The 25,212-nt window shown below is 37.7% G+C and overlaps 1 protein-coding gene across 2 annotated transcripts in view; it reads right to left on the minus strand.

Annotated features, from left to right (window-relative positions):
• Positions 1–18,257: 18,257 nt before the first annotated feature.
• Positions 18,258–25,212, minus strand: part of Vwc2l (von Willebrand factor C domain containing 2 like) — a 156,105-nt gene continuing 149,150 nt past the window's right edge. For both annotated transcript variants that reach the window (XM_042679311.1, XM_042679310.1), the window contains one exon: positions 18,258–18,673. In XM_042679311.1, coding sequence (XP_042535245.1) covers positions 18,525–18,673 — 149 coding nt within the window. In that variant the 3' untranslated portion in view covers positions 18,258–18,524. The remainder of the gene's footprint in view (positions 18,674–25,212) is intronic.

Genomic DNA, 25,212 nt, shown 5'->3' on the forward strand with positions numbered 1-25,212 from the left:
CTAGTGGTTTATTGGAGATAAAAGTCTCATGGATTTTGCTGCCTGGGCTGGCTTTGAACCGTGATCCTCAGATCTCAGCCTCATGAATAGCTCGGATTACAGGCTTGAGTCACCAGTGCCTACCTGTCTGCAATTTTACAGACCTGATTTTTTTTCCCTTTTCCAAGCCAGTTTTCACATTGATACATCTATGGTTTGTTCCATGACATTGTCTAGTTATGACCCTTGAGTAACCATGATCTGGGGAATTGTCACAGACTTTTCATAATCATGCATGTATGTGCATATATTTGTACATATTAATAGGCTTGTATTTATGAATGCATTTTAAACAATTCTGGAATCTGATTGATCAAGTAACCTCTGCTTACCTATTTATTTTAATTATGGTATATAATGGAGCTCCTTGGTTTATTTATAGTCATTATAATTTCTATTTTTAAAAGTTTTCAAAGGTATAATTAATCAATAGTAAATGGGTGGGCATTATGGAGAAGCCTATGTATTTTGAGTAGAAGTCTTTGGGCCATTTCTTCAGGAACTTCTGTTAAATAAAAATATTAGACCTAACAATAATGTAACAGAAATAGAGGTACTGGATTAATTAATTTAGAGCAGAGACAATTATTCATATTGAGTTCTGTATGGCACTTGTTGCAGTGTTTTGCATATAGTTGACCTTCCATGTCTATTATACTTTTGATATTATGGATATTACTTTTATGCATTTAAATTTTTCCAAATGGCTTGTAGAGAACCTTAAATGTTGCTGCTCCCATGTACATTTTAACCTTTATTGTACTAAGTGATCAAAACTGATTTTTGGTTTCAAATAAAACATATAGGTTGACAGAAATTTAAATTTTTGACTTGGATGTGGAAAGGAAATGTGGTTTTCTAGTAGAATATGATTTCATAGAAAACTAAAACCATTTGAAACATATTCTGAAAAAGTGAGTTTAAGGATGTATAGAGTATTTTGGATATATCCCTTACATGTCAAATGTCCACTGTGAGTGTTTGTTAACCTGAAATAATTTTATCTGATCTTGCAAATTGCTTATGTGATAAGATTTGAGAAAAAAATTGGAATACTACAATGTTCTTACATTCCTTTCCCCCCATTATTACAGTGCTGAATATTTTCTCATGAGAGATTTGGCACTTTATAATTAGTACAGGCTGAACATTCTAAATAAAAAATAACAAATCCAAAATGCTCCAAAATTTAATGCTTTTTGATCGCTAAAAATATCATCCCCAAATGGAAAAATTCCATGCCTGACCACATGTGATGGACTGCAGAACACATATTCACTGAAAATATTAGATTAAGTTTAAGTGATTTAATTGAAACCACTCCTTCTTTAGGAAGAGCAGTCATTCTTTGATATTCATAAGGGGTGATTTCAAATTATTTTAGGGATGCTCAAATCCTTTCTATAAGACAGTTATTTGCATATAACCTACATACGTCCTCCCATACACTTTCTATGTTATCTTTTGATTAACTTTTAATACTGAATATAATGGAAGTGAGGTTGTAATATATTGTTTAAGGACTAATGACATTTTCCTTAAAAGTCAGGACATAATACACAATTTATTTTTTCCTGACTATTCACTATCTTTGTTAAATCCACTGAAGTAGAGCTTAGGGTTAGGAGGTAGAGTGAACTTGCTAATTCCATTGAAGCTGGGACTAGCATCTCCCATTCTACTGTTGTCTCTTACGTTTTGAGGGTAAATAGCACTCCTACTTCTATTTCTTATCATGATTTAAATTTAGCTAATGACTAGTAAGCGAAAGCAGCAGCCTTGGATTTTGTGAGAGTTAAGGAATTTTTAATGATAGGAGTTGTCCATCTGCAACTGAAATGAGTTCCCATGCACAGACTCCTGGCATGTCAATAAAATACCAAAGACATACAATAATATAATGGGAATTGTTTTGAGGGAGATACCATAGCATCTTGACTTTGGGGGGCTTTAACCTTGGCCTCATACTTCCTGTGGAGCCCATCACTAATGCTGTTCCAGTGATGGAAATATCAAACAGTACACGGAAGTTTTTATCCGAGTAAAATTAAAAACCTTCGAAGTTCTATTGATTCTGTGTTCTGTATGCATTAAATTGAAACTAATGGACTGAGAAATGAACATTTCAGTCTGTATAGGTAAGAATTATTTGTGTGAGAAGACATTACTCACAAGCACTTTATCCAGCAATATATGTATCTGTCTACATGGCAGATAGCACCAAAGCATTCTGTTGAATATTTCTTAGAAAACTGAGAATCAATTTTCATTCCGGCCACTAAAATTAGGTTAGGAATCCATCATTAGATACTGGTTCCGTTTCTCCATAGGTGGGCAAGAGTTAATGAATATATTGACTATTTGAGACACTGAGTAAGGAAGACTCTTAGGAAGAAAACATTGAAAAATGCATGGCTATAAAATATTTATGATTTCCTGATCCTAGTCATAGTATATCTCATTTGACTTGTTTCTATAAGTTATTAAGATTATCCTTTTCTAAATTGCACAGGTCTCTAGGCATTTATACACAGTGAGACCAAAGGAGGATACTCTTAGGAGAAGAACATAAAGGTGCAATACCTATGTGCATCACATCATATAAAATAATATTTGCTGAAATGAACTCCAGGAAATGGAAACGAGTTTCATTTCTTTGTTACTGTTTTTGTTTTTCTTTCTGTCTTATTTGTGCCGTGGTTGTTCATTGATCTGTTTGGGGGAGGGTAAAGGAGGCACAGAAATAGTGGGCAAAGGGTGAGCAAATGTAGCAGTGGTACTCACTAGACACTACGTTGAAAATGAACTATACAATTTGTAGGTGGGATGGGAGGGAAAAACTGGTAGAGAGCAAAAGAAGGTTTGACATTGTTCAAAAATAACTATACTCTGACTTATGTAACTGTAACCCCTCTGTATATCACTTTTACAATAACGATAAACATGCTTCAATAGAAAAGGTTATCCCATTCTACAGATGGTTGTTATGTGATCTTTCTTGTTTCTTATGTTTTATTTTTTTTTTTTACTGTTACCTGTGTTCTTAACACATTTCCATTTATTTGATGGATTATTGGCAAGAGAGACTGAAATATCTTCTGGTGACTAATAACTAAATAGGTCTAGTGTTTAACTCACTGTGTTTTCCACAATCTGAATTTTTGTTCTCGTGTACTTTAGGTCTCACTTCAGGTTCAGTGTTTCTATTCCTCAACTTTTGTTTTTTTTCAAGAAACTGCCAAATTCTTATATATTGCTTCCATTAAAGTCAAATCGGTTTACTTTGTTTTATCCCTATGAACATATTGTAGCATCAATTCATATTATTGATTTTTAAAAATACAGCTAGGAAGTGGTGCTGTGACTCAAGTGGTAGAGCGCTCGCCTTGAGCTGAAGAGCTGAGGGACAGCATTCAGGCCCAGAGTTCAAGCCTCATGACTGACAAAAAAATAAAATAAAATAAATAAAAATACAGCTAATCCTGTGGTCTTGATTCTAGTTTGCTGTCACTTTCCTAAATGCATCTTCATGATGTAGCTAGACCCAGAATCCTCTCTCCCAGGGACATATTTGGCTGTATAGCTCCCTTCTTTAGAAACGTGGTGGTTTCCCCATATCTGATGACGGGAGTTTAACTTGTCAAGACTCTCAGGCCCTTTCTGGCTTGGCCTGCATCAACCTGATGAACTTCATCTTTCAGTCTGAGCATGGGTAGTTGTACCTGTCCATGTTCACAAATGGTATACCAGGTTCACATCTGGCATCTTTATTCATTGTTTTTTCTCAGATTCATATGGTTAGCCCTTCCTCATCTCATTCTTACCCCAGAAAACCATCTCTGCAACCTAAAACAGTAAGTGCTGTTTTATACTCCATTGCATCCTTGGCAAAACTCTATATATTGAAATTCTATTGACAGTTTTTATCCTTTCTTCCTTTATGAGATTATAACAATTTTGGAAAAAGAGACTATTTTGCATTCATCTTTGTATCCAGAACTTCAACTCCATTACTCTTCTCGTGGTAAACAATTAAGGATGCTTGCTAAGTCGTATTTGAGTTAAATTAAAAATGCTAGTTTTACATAGATTTTTTTTCTTCCCTTTGAGTTGGAGAAATTAGTAGTTGGATCTTGGAAGAAGAATTTGCTATATCTCCTACATGTTGAAAAGAGGTTTTAGGAGTGAGAGTTGTATTTTATCCCTGGCCATACATGTAAATCAAAACAACATTGAGATTCTATCTCATCCCAGTTAGATTGGCCAAATGCAAGAATTTGGACAATAACAATTGTATGCAGGGCAGAGGGGAGAAAGGAACCCTGCTGCACTGTTGGTGGGAATGTAAAATAATACAACCACTGTGGAAGGTAGTTTGGCAATTCTTCAAAAAACTAAACGTAGAACTTCCCTACAATCAGCCATACCATCCTTGGGTATGTACCTAGAACATTACAAGTCAGGATACAGCAATGACATTTGCACAGCCATGTTGTGCAACCATGGTGTTGCATTATTCAAAATAACCAAGTTATGGAAACAGCCCAGATACCCAGATATCCTACAATAGATGAGTGGATCTAAAGATGTGATACATACACACAATGGAATTTTACTCATTCACTAGAAAGAATAATCTTATATCATTTGCAGAGAATGGGTGGACCTAGAACAGATTATGTTAGGCGAGATAAGCTAAGCGCAGAGTGACAAAGGATGCATGTCTTCTCTCATATGTGGAAGCTAGATCTAAAACACAACTGGACAGGACAACTTACACAGGGAAAGTGAAGGAAGGGGGACATTGTCCAAGAAGTCTTGCACTCATTACCTGAGCTATGGAGTTGTAGCCCTTTGTACAACACCTTAATAATAACTATGATATATTTATATATATGAGTGAGAGTTGTATTAATAATTTCCAGAAGTGGGGGGACAAAGGGTCAACATATGCAGTATTGGTACTCACTAGTCACTGTGTTGAAAATGAACTATACTTGTGGGCAGGGATGAGAGGAAAATCAGGAGGGAACAAAGGAAAGGCTGACATTGTCCAAAAGAAATGTACTCATTACCTGACTTATGAAACACTAAGCCCTCTGTACATTACCTTTATAATAGTAATAAAAATATTTAAATAGTAACAATATCTTCCTAATGGGTATAGATCAAGGTTTCAACTTATATTTTTTAGATACTGACTACCAAGTTCTGGAAATTGGCTGAATTTCCAGAACAGAATGATGATTTCTATTATTCACAATAATATTAAATATAAATATTTGAGGTATTAGCCATAGAAACTTATTACTAATATTTTATGACTGGCAGATTAAGTCATTTATAGTCTCCAAGACGCATTGCAGTTTTGGAATAACTGCCACTTAGAAAAGAACTTCAAGAAAAAAAAATAAAAATACTTTCTCACAGATACCAGATCAGAGTCCCGTGTCCTGATGTTGGATGGAATTACAAAGAGTAGGCCCATCATAAAGCCCTTGCATCATTTATGAAGAAAGCCCAGATGCTTTGTATTAATGTGCTCTCTTGATCACTTTAATAGATTCTTTCACACCACTTAATGAATTCTCTCACATCAGTTTAATAAATTATGTCATCTTGTGTAAGACTACTTGGTCTAAGTACAACCCATATAAAAACCAAACAAACCCAGAAGGTTAACATACAATCAAACACAAAAACATACATCTTACCTATATCTTTTATCTGTGAACCTATGGATTTGAGGGAAAGCACATAAAAATCTTTACAACAATGGTATTATGATCATTTCCACCAGTTAATTTGCCTGGCATTGGTTAAGATGTTTCTTTCAAAACAAAAATGCTGTTCTACCAATCTTTTTATTTGGTGGGTTTAAGTACCAAAATTTGGCGCAGCTAGACCTCTAAAGAAATTATGTTGTGCATATTCTTGAAAATGGGAAAAATGTTGTTGTAGAAAAAAGTAGATTTGACCCAGATGGCTGTTTTTTATTTTCCCAGAGAGACTTATATATCCATCTTGAAATAAGAACATTAAAAAGGAAAGAAAGTCAAAAGATTCAGTTTAATTTTACATTGTAAGGATACCTACAATATTATTATCTCTGTTTATTAATTCATTCAAGAGATATTAATTGCACATGCTCTGTTTGCCAAGGACACTGCTAAGTGCCCCATTGGCTTGTAGTCATATGGACTTGGCCAATTTATATTCCATCAGATTAATGACTTATGGATTCATGAGCTTTTCAAGAAGTCCAGAAAGCAGAGGAAGACTTGGTGAAGAGCCTGGCTTGAGCTGAATGTGAGGCAGCAGCCCCCTATGATGAGAGAGTTGTTGGGCTGAGGAGCAGCCAATAGAGAGGCCTGGGAAGGAATGGTGGGTGAGACTGGCTGAGCTGCTCCAGCAGGCAGCCATGACAGGGCCCACAGCAGCGGCCGGGGGGAGCTTTCTCAGGTCCCTCTCATTTCTAGTGATCCTACCCTGAGAAACTCTTGATTTTACTTCTGAACTCCTGGAGCTCACTCATCAGGAAGACTTGCTTCTTTTTCTAGGCTAGTAGAAGACAATATTGAATTGGAAAAGGACAAAGGGATAAATAATAAGTCCAGCTAGAAGTAGGAAAATATGACAGTGACATACTTTCCGGGGAAAACAAAAACCTAACTTCACCCTGTTCGTCCAACATAGGAGTCCAGTGAATTCCTACATTCATATGGGTTATTAAATCCCCAAAGGTGAAAACATATTTTTTTGCTAAGATTTACTCCCATTTCTTCGTAATCTCTGATCTTTGGATTCCCTTTTTTGTATTAATGTCAATATTATTAATACTCACTTCACCTTGCAAATGAAGGGATGAGCTTCGTCGATGAGACCAAATATCTCTTCTCATAAAGAACAAATGACATAGTGGCACACACTTACAATATCCGCACTTGGAAATTCAGTTTAAGAGCATGAGACTAGCCTTGTATACTTGGCAAGTTTCAAGGCACTTTTGTCTACATAGTGAAACCCTGTCTCAACTTGCCTGTCCCCCAACAAATAACAGGACATGATAATTCCAGCTGCTCTAGAGGCTCAGATCCAGAGGATTACAGGAGGACTAGTTAAGGAGACCACAACTCGAGAAATAAGCTGAAAAACAAACAAAAAACAAATAAATGGGGGCATAATGGTACATATCTGTAATCCAAGCTATGCATGAGATGTATGTAGAAGGACTGAGGTCTGAGGCTATCCAGGATAAAAGATAAGTTTGTACATATGTATGTACACACAAATACACATATACACATATGCACATGTACAAATATATACATATTTCACACATACACACACACACACACACACACACACACACACACACACCCTGGCTCGAGTGGTAAAGTGCTTGCTTAATAAAAACAAAGCCTGATTCAAACTGCAGTACCACCAAGAAGAGAAAAACAATCGATCTCACAAAGTATCCAGTGAAAGATACAAAATCTGAAATACAGAAAACTACATACTGTATAGTACTACTTATATAATTTCAAGCCAAGCTGTGCTGCTGGACGTTTTTCAGCCACCCTTGTTAAAATCAGCATGCTGGTTGATGAGGGTATTGACCTGGAATGGGTAGAGGAGTGTCCCTAGAGTTCTAGTGATTCACACTATATGTATTATTCTGTTATTATCACTCTTGTAATATGTGCATGTTTCTGTGTGCTTAGTGTCATTCAATAAAAAGTTAAAAAATGATCATGTATTCCCATGCTTATTTTAGCATTAGTCACCATAGTTAAGATACAGAAATCAGCTAAATGTCATCCACCGGTAGATGAATAGATCAAGAGAATGTGGTGTCTACCTTCAGTGGGGTATGATTCAGCTGTTAAAGAGCAAGGCAATGCTACAAGATGTGCTAATACAGATGAGCCTGGAGGACTTTATGCCAGGAGAGAGTAGACAGCCACTTAAGACAAATACTGTACGATTCAGTTAACTTAAGATACCTGTAATAGTCTAATTCACACAATCAGAGAATGGAATGGGTGGTATCCTGTGGTGATGGGAAGAGGAAATGGAGAATGACTACATCAATGGACATCATGTTTCCGTTAGCCAAGATGAATAAATTCTGAGTATTTGTTGTACAATATTGTACATAACATCAGAACTACTGTATTGTATGGTAAAAATTTTGTTAAGAGGGTAAATAGATCTCATACAAAGTGTTATTACCACAATAAAATAAAAAAATATACTCACCTGGAATGAACTCTTTCTCTCAAGAAGGAAATCACTTGCCTTTGCAAAAGTGATTCTGGCAGTATCTATGGAGCCATTAAGAAGTGGAGCTTTACAATGATCTACTATATTTGACCTAGCTCAATAGATATAAATCAAGCCTCAAAGCAAACAACTTTGGGCCAGATTATTCAGCGAAATTTCAGTTCTGATGATGCTAAATAGGCAACTGCTCAACTAATCAGTTTAAAAGAATTGTATTTTATTATGTTTATGAAGGGAGGGTGATGGTGTTTCTGATTGCATTTCAGTGCAAGCACGCTGCCTTCCCAATACACCCTTTCATTTCTCTTGAAGGTAGCCAAAGGAATGACATACACTGGTGCTGTAGGACCCACCTCCACTCTGTGGATTTCTATGCTCTGAAATATATCTTGCATGCTAAACACAGAGCATTATTCTGAGTTGACATCATGTTCAGGAGAAATAAGATTTTGTTGACTAGCCTTCCATTTTCTGCAAGTGTAAGTCAATGGATGTGGAATATGAGTAAAGAAGAATGTTCTAGATTTACCCCTCCAAGTGCAAAGAGGAAATGTAGACATGCCTGCTACAGTGGTGGTATGCAGTATCGTTCTGTGCACAGCCCCACTTCAAAGGTTATTTTATGCTTTTTTCCGATGCATCAGGTCAGGACTGCTGCTGTGAGCTTGCCCTTCTGTTAGTTAGAGGACAACGGATCTTTATTGTAATGAACACTGGTTTGTGATGTTCTTTCTACTGAAGGTCAGATTGACTCCTAACTCTAGAGACTTGGAAACCAGTGGTCTGGGTGCTCATAAGAGTTGTTTTGCTGGAGGGAAGGGGGAAGGAAATGGGAGGGGACAGTCCTGTTTCCATATAGGGGTGATACAAGGGCCTTTTCTTTGAATGCATGTATCCAATGCATGCCTTGTACTCAGTAAATTATGAACTACCAGGAACAGATGGGTATCCAAAGCAAATCCAGATAATTAATTTAACATTCCTGAGAGCAGTCTGCTTTTCGATGAAATAAAAAAACACCTCTTCCCCACTCCCCCCCACCAAAAAAAAAAATCTAAACAAGTGATTAATTGCTGAAACCTCCTGGAACTTTTCTGGGATCTCTGGGGAGATGAACACAGTAGCCAGCTCCACTAAGAGGACACAAATGTACTTTATGTAAATAAGTGAAGTAATTTGGTGGTTTGGGGAGCATTCTCCTCCTACTCTGTGTTAAAGCCTTCCTAGACATCTAGATAGTTCTAGAAAGTTCTCTGTTCTTGCTGGAAGGCATACTGCAAGGCGATGTATGATACAGTGAACAGAGCAAGTAATGGAAAAGAAGCCTTTGTGAATGATTTTACAAATGATTGTGTGGCTGCAAAAATTAAAAAAAAAGAAAAAGAAAAGCAGAAAATTCCAAACTAAAGCAAAGCCAACAAAAACCCAACCATATGTGTCTGTTAATAGTCTGCATATTTAATAAGGAATGTTGTTTTCTTTATTAAACACACATTTCTTTGTCACTGCAATGATTTTAGGCTCCACAGCAGCATGTTTTTCATTCTCCTTGGTACCTCTTTTTTGCTCAAGTTCTGCCTCCTTCTGAAATCGATGGACCAAACGAGCAACAAATGATTAGGGATGGGAAATTAAATCTAGGAACAAGCAGAACTAATGAAATGCTTCACAGCAAAGCAAAGGTGGGATCAGAATTATCATAAGCTAAATAAGCCTGACATTGTTAGGAGAAAGAAGAGTGTGCTAGATAGATGGACACATAACAAGTATTTGATCTTATAACACAGCCATCATTCTACCATAATATTTACAGTTTTTATACTTCTATAGACATATAGGTCTTTACTCTTTATACATAGATATGCATACATTCACCTTAGACATTTGCATACTTGCTATTTACAAATTATATATTTTCTATTTATATATCCAATAACCTCAAAAGTTATCTACAACATATCACCTGCCATCTTTTTATTATCTGCTTATGAAGCTGTGACACAGACAGCTTCTTGCCAACTGGCTTCAAGACTGGTCTAGGAGTTCTAAGAGCATGTGTTCATCCTCATATGGTCATTTATGTACATTTTGAGAAAAATCTTTGCTCCAAAAACACATCACTTTCTTGCTGACTAATTTAGTCTTCATCCCCCAACCAAGCTGGTATCAAGTAGGAGTTCAACAGAAGAGGCCAACAATGCAACTGGCATCACAGGAGAACAGCAATGCAAGGGTAGATCACTGCACTGTGATCCCATAGAAAGAAGAGAGAGTGTTCTATTGGTCAGTGATTTGGAATAGAAAAGATTGGACTAATGTCATCATGAGAAATGACTTTCACAATAGAAAGGCAACTTATGATTGTGTTTTGATCTAAACTCCTGGCTTTGTGCCAGGCACAGATTTGCTGATTTGAATGGGGTAGTTATGTCATCTGAGCTGTATCACTGGAAATCCCACCTTACCAATAATGGCAAGAAAGCAGCGAGCACTTATTTTAAAACTCAGCCAAGAAGTTTTGTGTCACAGAAAGCCTTTTCTTCGTGTCAGGGTTGATGCATTGCCTTTGTCCACACATAGAGCACTGCACTTATTGCTCTGTTATTGTAGACTTTCCTTGATGTTTACCCCATCAGACTGCCAGCTTTTTGAGAGGGTTGCAGAGACTGGGTTAGCAACCACAAAACACAGAGAAATCCCAGGGAACTGTTGCATCTGTTTCATCCACATAATCTCCTTTAAAAGCTGTATGTTGTTTTCTACATGAAAGTAGTACCTTCTAGCATTTTTTTTCTCATCATTCCATCATTTTTCTTACCATTCTATAGTGGGTTTTTTTTTTAAACCAGTCTACTTAAACTTGTGAGTGATCACTGAAAATGCTGGAGAATGGTGATTTCTGAAATGAAGGTTGAAGTCTCAGAAAGATATGTGGTTGTAGAGATTTGTCAGCTGGAAGCTGAATGACATGTGTATATGGATACCTATCCCTTGAGGTGGTGGCTACTGAAGGCAGAGACGGACCTTTCAACAAGATTAAAGAGATGCTATTAATTGCTATTGATCATAGGTCAACAAATTAAATTGCATCTGCAACCGAATCTCTGAAAGGTCTAAATGAGAAATGCAGTTAATGGGTCTGGCCGACCCAATGTTGTGATTAATTAAAAAGAAAGCGAAACCAAAACACCAAACAAAGGCAAAAACACATATATAATCGGAAAAGCTTAAGCATCGTAGAGCTCTCAAATTCCAGGGCTTTGCTAAGACCTCACTTGCCATTTGCGCTCAGATAGTCTACGAATAAACAAGCAAATGGAGACTGTCAAAGTGGGAACTTAAATAATTCCTTTCTTTCAGTTTCTACGATCTTGGTGAAGAATAGTCTGGAAAATAAAGCCAATATTTTATATTCTGAAGGACTAAGTATGAAAATGGTGTTGGAAACTAATAAACGGTTTGTATCACAGTATGCAAATAAATTCTGGTATGATATTAATATTTGCAGCAAACTAGTAAAATAATTGCTATCCTTGTCCTTCAAAATATTGATTTTTTTTCTCCAAGGACACTTGGAGCAGTGATATGAGCAGCGATGAACTTTGTTTATTCAAGATGCAGTTATTCAAGCCAAGGTGAGAATAATACGAGCAAATGGAAAAATAATGGACTGCTTGAGACAAACATAATTGAATTTGATCCTAAATATCTGATGTGTTATTACCTACTTCTTCAGCATAATATCCTCAAATGAGATTCTGTGTCACCCCAAGTAAAGCGCAGGTGCCACATTGTTAGCTGTTGTTACTGAAAAGAATGTCCTTCTACTCCCTGGAGCTAGTAGCGTGACTGTTTTAATTCTCCAATCCCCATTTGATCTTCCATGAAGTCCTATTCTCCCAGCTGCTCTGTCCGAGTGTCATATCAGATCATATCCTCTTTATTTTTTTCCTGAGCTTTTATAATTACCTCTATTAGTGTCCCACCCTTTCTCTCTTTGGCTTCTAATTCACCCTTCACTCTGCTGTTAGAATTGTTTCCAAGGAACAAATATGGCCACAGAACCTTGTCATTTGCTGCTAATTAAACCACAATACTGGTCAGAGCCAAGTCCAAGTTTCTTAGCATAATTTCCCAAGTCTTAACCGTTGGGTTTTCTTTCCAGATTCAGTTTTGATTGCATGACTCCATCGCTAGCTTTACACTCTAATCACACCTGACTGCTTGTCACATCCAAACATACTGTTCATTTTTGTTTTACCATATCATTCCCTGGAATATCCATCCAAATCGTACTGATGCTACAAGATCCAAATCCAGTAACCACCATGTCCACATCTCTTCTTTGAAACACCAATCCTAATAATTATGGTAGGTATAAAAGGCCTTCTTATATCCCAAGTCTATTCTAAGCTATCCTATAGATAAAATTTGGTTTAGTAAAATTTTGAACTTTCTGATACAAAAACTGGCATATGATTGTGAGAAAACCACAAAACATTTAAACTTCAACGTTGTGATCAGAAAAATAAGAATACCAGTCCATAATTTCATGGTAATTGTGAGAATGGTTGAACTAATGAATGCAAGTCATTGTGTTGTATAAAGTAGTCAAATTTGTTTGATACATGAAATTAAACTACCAACAAATGGTGCCAAATTTATATCCAAATTTTTCCACAACTCTACCCACTTCACTATGCAAAAAAAGTCTTAAATCAAACTTACTTCTGAAAGTATAGCTTTTTGTAAGCACTTCTACTCAAAGCCAGTTTGTAATGGGTGTAAGGATTATTTGAAGTTTTTAGATTATTTAAAGGACTATGGAATTAAGGTTTCCAAAAATTAAAAAGAAAACCATCATTTCATTACCACCACTAAAAATATTTGAAAGACAAAATATGTTTAAGTTTTTTAAATAATTGAAAAAAACCAACTTAATTTACAAAATTTTTATTTTATGAAAGGTATCATGTCATGCTAACCCAAAGAACTATGCTTTCTAAGTGTGTACATTTGGCCAGGAAGAATCAGGTGTTAATGTTAAACAGGACAGTTAGAGGGCTGATGGAAAATATGTGTCAATTTGCTGACTTAGAGGTAGCATTTGTCTTTCAAAGTCATGAAAAGATCTTTCTTTAAGGCAATAATAATTCCCAACATAATCAAGATTTCATTTTTTGTCTCCCATTTGGGGTGATTTTTCCATGAAACTAAGTCTGAATTGAACTGTAAGCATCCCTTCCAACAGGCACAGATGAAGAGAACTGAAAACAAGGAAAACTGAAATAAAAGAAAGTCTAATCTTATTTTAAGAGAATGTATGGGGAGAATGATGAAACAGGTAACATTGATCAAGTATAAATTGAGATATTGAATTGAAATCCATTTGCCAAACTACTTAAAGGTAATTATTTTTAAAGAAAATATTTTATAGAGGTGTGTGTGTTTGGGGATACCATGATGATGTTTTCTTAGTGACTGCCTGTTTTCTTTCTCTAAAACTGCAAAAAATGATGGCAGTTTGTAATTTTTAAGTGTCACATGCAGTGTGCTTATCTCAAAGGGAAAGAAAATAGTAGTTTGTTTTAAACTGGAGGTAACTTTGCCCACAGAGTAAGTAAGTATTGCAGGTATTGGTACCTGCAATGGCTCTTGCTCTAGGCCTCTTTACTGCCCTCTGGAGGTCAGATGGCTGAAAGCCTCAAGCCTTAAGAGAGTTTAACATGGAACCTTAAAAGAAAAATATTCCCAACGGACATCTTCAAATAACACCAAAAACTCAAAATTCACTTGGAGTTTCTAGCTGAGGTTAGCAGGGCTTGAATCTATACTTTGAATTTAAGAGAATAAAAGCAACGCTGTGGAGGCTTGGATCATACAAGCATACCCCTTGGTACATGACCTTGATAATAAAATTTAAAAAATAAAAAAAAGGAAAAAGCTTAAGAAGTTTGACTATGAGTTGGATATTGGGTAGTATGAAGGAATCAATAATTTTGGTCAGTTTAATAGTACCACAGTGTGGTTTTGTAAGAAAATGCCACATTACTTATGTATGTATGTATTTTTATTTTTTATGTGCAGTTAGTATGGTTGGACCTAGGATATCATACTCTTGCTTTACTTTTCATTCAAAGATTATGCTCTACTATTTGAGTCATACGTTCATTTCTGGCTTTTTTTTGATGGTTAATGGAAAATGAGTGTCTTGGATTTATCTGCCTTTGAACTATGATCCTCATATCTCAGCCTCCTAAGTAGCTAGAAGTATAGGTGTGAAGCAACTGGCGCCTGGTTAGAAAACGCCACTGTTTAGAAAGAGATGACCACTGTAAATTACAGGAGTGAAATGATAAGGATGATGCTTTGTATTTGTTTTAAAGAAAACTTAAAGGGGGAGAAATAAATGAAGCATTCTGACAGATCTGATAATTACTGAATCTTGACAGTGGGCAAATGAAGGACCTTTGTACTATCTTCTTGGTTTTTTTTTGTGAATGTTTGAAAAATTTTAAGATAAGAAATCCCTGCTTTGCCATTTTATGTCCCATGACATTAGGCAAAGTATTTCATCTTGCTATGTTCTGGTTTTTCTCACAGGTGAGCCACAGGCAGTACAAGTATGGACTGAGCAGGATTCTATGCGCTCAGAGCCAAGCACGGAAAATGGCATGCATGAACACTCAATATCATAGATCATCCTTTGAACCGAAGAAGGATCTAGAGTCAGGAAAGACTTTTTTCTCTGCCTGCCATTTACATTTTCACTGTTAGCTTATTTGAGCCTTGTTTCTGATCCCCTCGCTAGCTCTCCCTTGTATTATGAGAAGTGAAAATGCACAAAGGCAAATAGTAGAGCAAAGTGCTTACTTCTTATTGAATACTTCTCATTGAATAACGACACATGTACTTTCAGATGGTAGAAGTCACTGAGAAATAGTCATTGAATAGAGAGTGGGGAGCAGGGAGAAGAAATTGGTGAGGAAAATATACCACAAACAATATTCGCTGGTTAACACACTTTATATTTAACAAAATAATTTTTAATAATATATTCTTTTACACATCAAATATTGTTGCTAGAATCCCCCCTCCCTTTTTTTTTTTTTTTTTTACAGTTTAGTGTTTAGGTTTTTTTTTTTTTCCTCACTAGTTTTCAGGCACACCATTTTTTTTCAAAGATTTTAGAAACTGGATTTTTAACAGGCATTAGCTGACAAACAGGATGTTGATCCCTTTTTTTAAACATAACTGTAGTTAAAGCCGAGAACCAAAGGTGGAGGAAAAAAAATGGATACAGAGGTGACAGTGTGTCTGCAAATAAAGGGTTGAAAGGAAAAACACAACGGATGGGACCACAGCTCCGATGTTCAGAGTTTGGATAGAATTTCTCAATGACCACCACGGTAGAAGAAAGTTGTAAAGTGCCGATCGGTTTATGAGAAATTCTGTCACAGTATAGGTTTACCTCTCCCTAATGGGGCAGAGATATCAAGGCTACAAAGTCTTAAAGAAACAGCTTATAATGAAACTACAACAAACAAACAATAAAAAAAAAAACTAACCAAAACAACAATCAAAATTTCCCTCTTAGGCTGGTACCAGACTGCGTCTCACAGAACCTCTGAAGAGAGTTTCCTGATGGATGTTATATCCTATTCCAGCAGATTCTTGCTGTGACTCTAACTGTGCCAAGACTTTGATGCAAAATTTCTGCACCTCAGCTTTCCCAGCTGCCTTCTCTTTCTATTTTCTAAAAAGGACATAGTAACTCCTTAATAATAGATAAGGTACTATGCTGCATGGCTCTATTAGTGATATTTTCTGAGTTTCAAACCTTATTCCTGTCATTTGTTATTATTATTATTTCTTTCCAAGAGTGTGGATTTTTGAAGTTGGCAATAGGCAACCTAAGGGGCAGAGAAAGCTCTATAATGCGTCTCTGTCTAGACACAGTTCTGAGTGCAGGCATAAATCATGCAGAATTGTTCATGAATGATTCACGACTGTCTCTATGATGTATCCACGGTAGCAAACGGAAAGGCACCAACCTTGTAGCAAATTGGTGTTCAAGGGAAGGCAGCTGGATGCTCTTCCTCGGGATGGCACTGGTGTGGCTATTTGTATCACGACACAAGCACAGTGTGCAAGGAAGTGTCAGGTCCAACCCATCAGCACATTAATTTTGGAAATGACAACTCTTTCTTGATGACAGGAGATGCTTCCAGGGAGGAGAGGCTGGCAAGTTTAAATGAAAACCCAATGTATGAGACCACAGAAACGTGTCCATAGAGCCAATCTTTGAAGTGTTACTTCTTATGGTGGAGGTCCACTGACTGCAATTGCTGTTTGCTCATGACTCAAAGGCCTCAGGGGCTCACCAAAGCCCTTGGGAGGGGCGGGGGTTGTGTATGTGATGGGGGGCAGAGTTTCCCAGTATATCTCCAAGCAAAAACCTTGCTATTGCTTTTTTATTCTTTCTAAGACCATTGCTTCTCAAGACATTTTGCCCCATCCCTTGGGGACATCTGGCAATGTCTGGAGACATTTGGTTGCCACACATGGGCTGAGGGGATGCTATGGGTACAGAGTGGATAGATGACAGAGGTGTTGTTGAGTAGCTTAAAACTGCACAGACTGTCCTCCACCAACAAATGTCACTACTACGAAGGTTGCCATCATACCTTACTCCACAGGAGCCATGGTGAAGCCAGGGTTAGGGTGAGAGCAGAGAAAGGAAGATTGTTGGTCATGAAGACCATCTTGAAGTTTCCTCAAGGACCCGATCTGATCTGCACCAGGGACTTTTGGACAGGAGAGTAGAATGAGCAACTAAGTATACTATGCCATGTGGTCTCAGAATTGCAAATTTTGTACTTAACTTGAGGTGGTATCAGATACCCTGTGTATGTTATTTATTTATGTATTTATGTATTTATTTTTGTTATACTAGCAGCATTACCAGGGCAACCTTGAGACTCTTCAAAGGTTCACTTTAATAGCTCAGTATCTAATATATACATTTAAAAAAAAGTTCAACAAATGGAATTGTATTGTGCAAGACTTCCTCTACCCTAATCTGTAATTTTAAATCAGCACTTGAGGTGGAAAGTGTCCTGAATCTGGAATTGTAGACTTAGGGCTGAGTGGTTGTTACTAGAACATGGCAAACACAGTGTCCCAAACCATAAAAACTTGTTCATGTGTAAGACCGGCTTTCAGCTAAATCTGAACTCAAATTTTGTCAGACACATTCAGAAGGATTCAGAATCACAGTGGAGCTACTCACCCTGGTTCTGGAATTCATAATACCCAGTGACAAAATGGGTTTACAGTGTGTTTACAACCAAACTTAAATCCAGCATTACAAAGTCTGGCAATGAAGGCTACCGAATATAAATACCTGTCTCTTTGGGATTTTTTTTTTTTTGTCAAGCTCATGATGTTCTTTACCTAACTGTTTTGGATTGGCAGTTTCAAAGTTTTGTATATGAAAAGCATGGTTTGTAAGAATCAGATTGTGAGCTCCCACCTCTAAAGCACAAAGTGTCAGTTCCCCACCTTGACTGGCCCAGGGTCGGTCTATGTGTCTGCCCTCATTTCTCAGCTCATAGAATGTGGCATTCACTTCAGGGAATGAATTGGTGGAATGTACTTGTGTTTTCTTGTTCTGGAAGAATCCTTTCCCTTGACATTGCTTTATTAAATCTTTTTTTTTTTGATACAACCCAAGACTTTAATGTGCAGTCAGATCTGGCCCTTTAGACTCTAAAGGTGAAAAGTAAAATACTACAGGGCGGGGAAGAGGGAATGACATGTAGGATGCACAGAAGAGTAAAAATGGAGTCGCTCAGGGGACAGTGAGCTGGCAGGTCAAAGGCATCACCACAGAAGGAGCCTAGGCAAGGCTATTTCTTTCTTTTCATTCCAGAAATCTGGTCATCAAGTCACCACCAAGCATTGGTAATTACAAAAGCGGTTTGGATAGCCATATACTATAGATATTTTATATAGCAAGAGGGAAGGGGAGATATCTCCCCTTGGTAAAATATTCACTGTTGTCAACCCTAAAAGGTTTTGCTGGTGACCCTGTGGTAGCTGGCAGGAATTTGTTTGTTTGTGTTGTGTTCAACATGTGCGGTGTGGATGCCACAGTGTCCTCTCCTAAGAACTCTGTCATTGCTCGGGAATTTGTCCTACACAGTCTGCTTGCCTTGGCATTCGCGCTTTGAGCACTGAGCAGGCTTCCACCAGTCTCCGTTGTGACAGTGACAGATGTTGCATTCGTCCACTTTCACTTCAATGCCAGCCGGAATTATTGTAGTTCCTGCAAAGCAGTTGGGACCTGGAATACACACGCATTGATTAGTTGATTCAATCTGAGAGTCCCCCACTTTTCCCTCCCTGGCCCTTCTCCCCTCAACACAACCCCATCCCACCCACCCCAAGCCACGAATGAGCAGATCAGACCATGCTAAAGAATTGTCTTAGAATCGTCTAGCCATCCTCTCCCAATTGTAACTTTCACCACTGCTGTCTTCTGCACCCAATTCATATTTTCCATGTATATCAGGGACTCTTTTTAGTACATTAAACATGATCTTTAAGTAGCTGTACAGGGGAAATGTCATTTAACAAAGTAATATATGAATACAATGCATCTTGGTCTCATCCCCCTTTGACTCACTCCTTCCCTTCCATTTCTCAGTTTTGTGTTCTATACAATGAATTTTTAAAAATTGATCTTTATTTTATTTTTTTGTCGCTTGTGGGGCTTGAACTCTGGGCCTGGGCACTGTCCCTCACCACTTCAGCTCAAGGCTAGTGCTCTACCACTTGAGCCACAGCACCACTTCTAGCTTTTTCTGCTTATGTGGTGCTGAGGAATCAAACCCAGGGCCTCATGCATGCAAGGCAAGCACTCTACCACTGAGCCACCTTTCCAGCCCCCTACAATGAATTCTTGACTGTATTCTTCCCCTCCTCCCCACTTCATTGTCTTCCCCTTTCCCCTTAGCCCTGCTCCCCCTTGAAAGTTCCCGTTTCTTAGTTTTCTTGGTGCTTATTTTGTTGGGTTTTGACAGCCTTTCTAAACATTTGCATGATTTAAGCTCTCCATGGTGTCTATTATAATTCAGTTAATTCATTGGGAACTGCTTTTCTACCATCTAGCGTGTTTACTTATAGATTTATAGGGATGACAGAGAAAGAAAGAGAGAAAGAGACAGGCAGAGAGAGAGGAAAAGGAGAGCATTTCTGCTTACTGAGTCCATGCACTTTTCTAAAGGTTCTCTGGATTAAGCTTTGCCTGTTTTGTCCTCTGGGTGAAGGCTGCCAGTGTCCTCTGAAACGCACACAGAGGCCTGGCATGCTCTCCAACACATGGCAATCCTAGAGGCTGATCTCCCTTCATGTGGCGAGTGTGGGGCAATGAATTCAACACCTCCCAAGTATAGTTCCTGGAATCCCCAGCTTGTTTCTTGATAACAATGAATAATTCATGACTAGATGATTTATTCATGTCTCCAGATAAGCTTTGTGGGAGGCTCACTTGATTCTTATAAGTAGAGTTCTTTTAATCTGCTAGATTTAAAAAAATTTTTTAAAGACTGACCCAAAAAGTTTCTGGGTGCTGGTAGCTCATGCCTGTACTTCTAGTGAGTCAGGAGACTGAGATCTGATGATTGAGGTTCAAAGTCATCTCAGGCACGATAGTCTGCGAAAAATGTGGAAACTATAGCTCAAGTGGTAGAGTACTAGCCTTGAGCACAAAACTCAAAGATAGTGCCCAGTCCCCGAGTTCAAGCCCCAGAACCAGCACAAAAAAACAAAAACCAAACAATAACAATAGCAACAACAAAGAATGGTCCAAATGGTTGGGTTTTAGAAATGAACAGTAATTTTATTTTACTTTTTCAGGTGTAAAAAACTTTACTGAAATGTCACCTCTTCATTTAAGATGAATGTTTAAAAAACTGACAAATCTTACATTTATACTTCTTGTCTCTCTTTGTCCTTTATCTTAATTTACCTAATCATATATTTTATTTTATCTCTTCCCATAGAGGTTCACCAAAGTTCAGTATTGGTTGATAGTCACTTGCAAGTGCAAATAGAATAAACATTTCTCCCCAAGATACAATGGAGGATAGTAGAGTGGTCCAATTTGCTGCTCTTCAGAATAATTCCATATGAATCTTCAAAGTGCACAACTTGGTAAAGAGAGGGAGCATTATACAGTGTCTACTAATGACTTATTAACCCAGCATTCCTGGCCAGTAAGCATAGGCATTACATGGTAACATGACCACATATGTCAACACTGGTAACCAACTTTCACTTCTTTACTGGTTGATGAGAATTTATGACATTGCCATTACCACCAAATTAATGAAATCAGAGGCTGTTTGTAGTTTAGTTTATCATTGTAGGCTTACTTTGATAAAAACCGAGTTACAACAGACACTTATCAACACAGAATTATTATAAACACTATAGGAGTCCATTATTTCAGAACTCCCAGACACCAACTGTGCATGCATTTATCATGATATTTGTGTTTCCGTATCATCCTGTCACTTACCTTTCTTACACAGTATCTGGGGCATGTGCCTAAGCATGGAAGATCATCAGAAGTATGGGGAATATACTGGGTCAGCTTTGATGATTAAACAGCTGTGGTGAGTTGCCTTCATCTAGGAGAACCTTTCTTGTTCTGACACTACCATGATAAGTTCTTGGCCAAAGTGTCGACTGTTTATGGAAACAATGTTAGTTCCATATATCTGGGGCTTTAAGTCATTGCTTGATAAACTGCATGGTCTTTTTGATTGAAGCTGAGACAATTTAACAGCAAACCATGAATTTATTTGGCACTCAGAGCTGAGGGAGTCTGCTAAGAACTTGGCAAGGAGGCTTTCCCAGAATGCAGCTGGTTCTCCCGTGCTTGTTGTGGACAGATGTGTCTCAGCCTATCCAGTTCCAGACCAAATCGGGTTTTGCTGGTGCCAAGGTAGTTTCAGAAATGTAACAAAATCTGCCTGCCACCTGTCTGCCTGAGGTTAGCTTTGAGGAGAAAAGTGGCTTCCTCATCCACACACCTAACCAAGACTTTTCACCCTAATTCTACTTTTAGTTTTTCCAGATGGGGAAAAAAAAAAAACATTTTTCCCCTCAGTAATCAGTTTGGAATCAAGAAATCTATGAAACAGGGAGAATATTTCCCAGCAAAATGTTGACAGCTTCTTGATAGGATTTGGAAATTTAATAATTTATGTTTGGGTGTGTGTGTGTGTGTGTGTGTGGGTGGGTGCATGCGCGCGCACACGTGCACACATACGTTTCTTGTTCATCTGAGGCTGCAAGTATCTTCAGCACAATAAGAGAAATAAGTTGGGAGGAGTGTATGAGAAGAGCTTTCTTATAAGTCTCTGGGATTGTCTTGAAGGGCAATTTTACTAGCGCTCTGCTTTTCACAGTTGTCCCAGTGTGCATATGTTGGTAGCATGCTATGATGTGTCTATATTTGATTAACCTCTATCCATCATTTCTTGAGAGTCATGTAGAATTTGTTGCACATGCAGCCCAAGAGATATTAATTACGTTGATGTATAGACCACAAGAAAGACCCTTTTGCATGTGCCAAAACTGACCAAATGCACTGCCTTATAAATAACATAGTGAGCTCTCAACTGTCAACCTGCTGACCCAGGAGTATTTTACAGAATGCTTTGTTTGATCTTGTTAACTTCAGTAGTACAGTGGTTTTATTGGTGCACTTCTGAGAATCTCAGGTGTGACTACTGCAAGTCTCAAGTTTGCAGTTAATAGTTTTATCTACTTAGAAGTAATTGAGATAATTGTAAGTGGAATGGTTGGCACTATTTAAGAACTGTTCTGGTTTTAGTCCTTCCTGCTGAATAGGGGTGTCAGTAAATGCTAATTTGCTTTGAGCACAGGAGTGTTCTATGTGTAGAAAATCTACTCTCACGATTTCTTACCATCTTTGTTTAGGTGGGGTGGGAGTTGGTGCTTTTGTCTTGGTCTGTGTGAAGGGGTAAATTGCTTAGAAGCATGAACTGAGAGGCAAAGCCACATATTTTAATGGAGAGGACTTGGAGAAACTCCAGAGGGGAGCAATGAAAATGATGAAGCTGAGGCTGGCTAATAGGACCTCTGAAAAAAAGGTTAAGGGAATTGGAATTATTTAATCTAGAAAGAGAAGATAGGGGAGCAACCCAATAATGCTCAGAGAAGGGAGGCTTAGGACATGACAAATGGCAAGCAACTGTGCACTATTTCTTCTGGGGTCTGGAATAAGAGAAAATGGAAACAACGCATTAATTCTCCTTGAACACATGCATGTGCACCCATACACATGCACACCCATACATTCTTTACAGAAGTAAGAATTGAATATGGTACTTGCCAACCATGTGGTGAGCTATTCTCTTGGAGAGTTTTGAGAAAAACTAATCTATTCTTTAAGGACAGGAACTGAGTATCTGTTCACTTCTTATTATCCAGACCTAATGCTGTATCTGTCAGATATTAAAAACTCAATATATTTGTTTAACAGAATGAAATAGAACGAACTAGCAAGTTATGTGTTGGAAGCAAACTTCTTTACTGTATCTAGAGATCAGACCTTCTCTATGTCAGGCCTACTCCAGATATTGTAGACATAGTAGAAATACTCACTAAAGATGGAAAAACACTATGATTATTGATTAAATACTTTAAGCCGGGACTTCATCTCATTTGGTCTTTGCAATAACCTACAGAGAGGCATTTATTCCTTCCCTCAGGACCTTGAGCTTCACAGATAGAAAATAATAGTCAAAATCACTAGATGTGGTGGCATCACCCCATTATGAATTCAATTCTCTGCAACCTACAGGAGGCTTCTAATTTTGTTAGGCAATGAAGAAGGATTCTTTGGTCAGATCATGGGTTTCTGAACAACACTGAGAAGTTGAGCTAGTTTCTGGTGTTGGGGGTACATAGTGAGGTAAGAGATATGATAGGACGAGAAATAAGTTAGATGTTTTCCATAAGGTTTTATATATTTACCTGCTTTACACTGTACATTCATAGAGCCTCCAGAATTAGTAGTTTATTTATAAGAGAATAGAATCTCCTCTGCATAGGCAGAGGGACTTTGCTTAAGACAGCTACGAACGTCTCACTGGTGTTGGGTGTGGACCATTTGGGAAGCATAATGAAAGTGGCCTATGTGATAATTTAAACTATTGTAAGTTGTGGTTCTATGACTGATTATCTTGTGGCTATAGGCACCTTTTGCAAACTAAGTATAAATAGAGGCACATATGTTCTAGCCTCAGTGAGGATTCATTTATTTAATGCTGTAAAATTGGAAATGCAATATTGTATTGGGAGAAAAGATGGGAAGGCATGGATGCTCGGTGAATAAAATAAGTGTTTCCCCATATACTTCTCTAAGCACCAACTGTAGAATAAAAACTTTTTTTAATAGTCAGAATCACTCAAAGTAAATATTATAAGGAAGAGTAATCCATCAACTATAAAAAAGCAGCATTTCTTGGAAGAGGTGGCAGTGGTGAGCCAGAGGACTCTGTCTTCTCAGTAGTAGCATGTCTTTCTGTCTTTCTGCCTCAACTTCCTTCAGACACTTGCATAGACATTCTAGTGATCAGAAGAAAGGCATCTGGAACAATTTCCTCCAGCTCCAGTAATCCAGAAAATACTAGGAGACTGAACATCTGTATCCCACTTGTGGTTGTAAGAACCAAGCAGATTCACTCAGCCACTGAAGTGTTTTTTAAAATTTCTTGGTAGGTCCTGAAACTTCCCTCCTAAAAGTACATAAAAGCTGTGTGGTTAAACAAATTCATAGTCACTCTGAATATACTTCTTTTAGATTCGTGTTTCCGTGCAATGTTGACTATCATATGAGAGAATTAAGAATTTGTATGTAACCTGAAATAAGTGCTGTACAAGAGAAGTACACAGAGGGTGTTAGCAGAGAACGTGGCCTTGTTCAGCGTGCTGTACAGAGCGGGGAGAATTACTGAGTGTAGTTGGAAATGCAAGTGATTGCAGAGAAAATGGGAAACACCAGTGGGGTTGGAGTAGAGACATGAGCTTAGTGCTGAAGTCGCCGTGCAAACAAATTGTGGTGGTGATATGTTAATTAAAAAGGGCATATTCTTCAGTGCTTTAGAACTTTATAATCACACTTTTATGAATTTAGTAATTTAAAATAATAAGACATGATGACAATATTGATGCCTCCCAAATCAAATATACTACAAGTCAGAGTTTCAAACCTCTATTCCAGCTCCATTTGCTCCCCATTGTCCTACCAGTTACTAAGTATTTATGAGAAGTATTTATGAGTATATGGTTAAGTTAGGGATCAAGACTCTGGGCTTTCTTGGTTGTGTTAAATATTTTGGTTTCCATTTGAACATAATGGGAAGTATTTTATGATGGTATGTGTGTGTGTGTGTGTGTGTGTGTGTGTGTGTGTGTGTGTGTGTGTGTGTGTGTGTGTGTGTGTATTACCGTGGTGTAGACACTGATTTGATAAACTGCCAATTCATTGTATGGTTACTATGACTACTAGTGTGACTGGTCTGCTAAGCACCCACGATAGAATGGAGGTGAGAATCCACCCCAGTGGATACAGGACTTCTGCAAGTGCAGACAAAGATTAGACCCTCACCGGCCCTGGTACTTGGGTATTGATAACTGAAGCATATTTCTTTCCATTTTGCTTTGATGCATTTAAAGTTTCTGCTAAAATGCTGGTGTAATGTTAGATTACTGTCAGCAATTAACATATTGACTTGAATTACTTGATTAGATTAGGGAAAATAAAATCCCTTAGGATTTTAATAA

This window comes from Dipodomys spectabilis, unplaced genomic scaffold (genome assembly GCF_019054845.1).
Source record: "Dipodomys spectabilis isolate Male_0828 unplaced genomic scaffold, ASM1905484v1 ptg000051l, whole genome shotgun sequence".
Lineage (NCBI taxonomy): Eukaryota > Metazoa > Chordata > Mammalia > Rodentia > Heteromyidae > Dipodomys > Dipodomys spectabilis.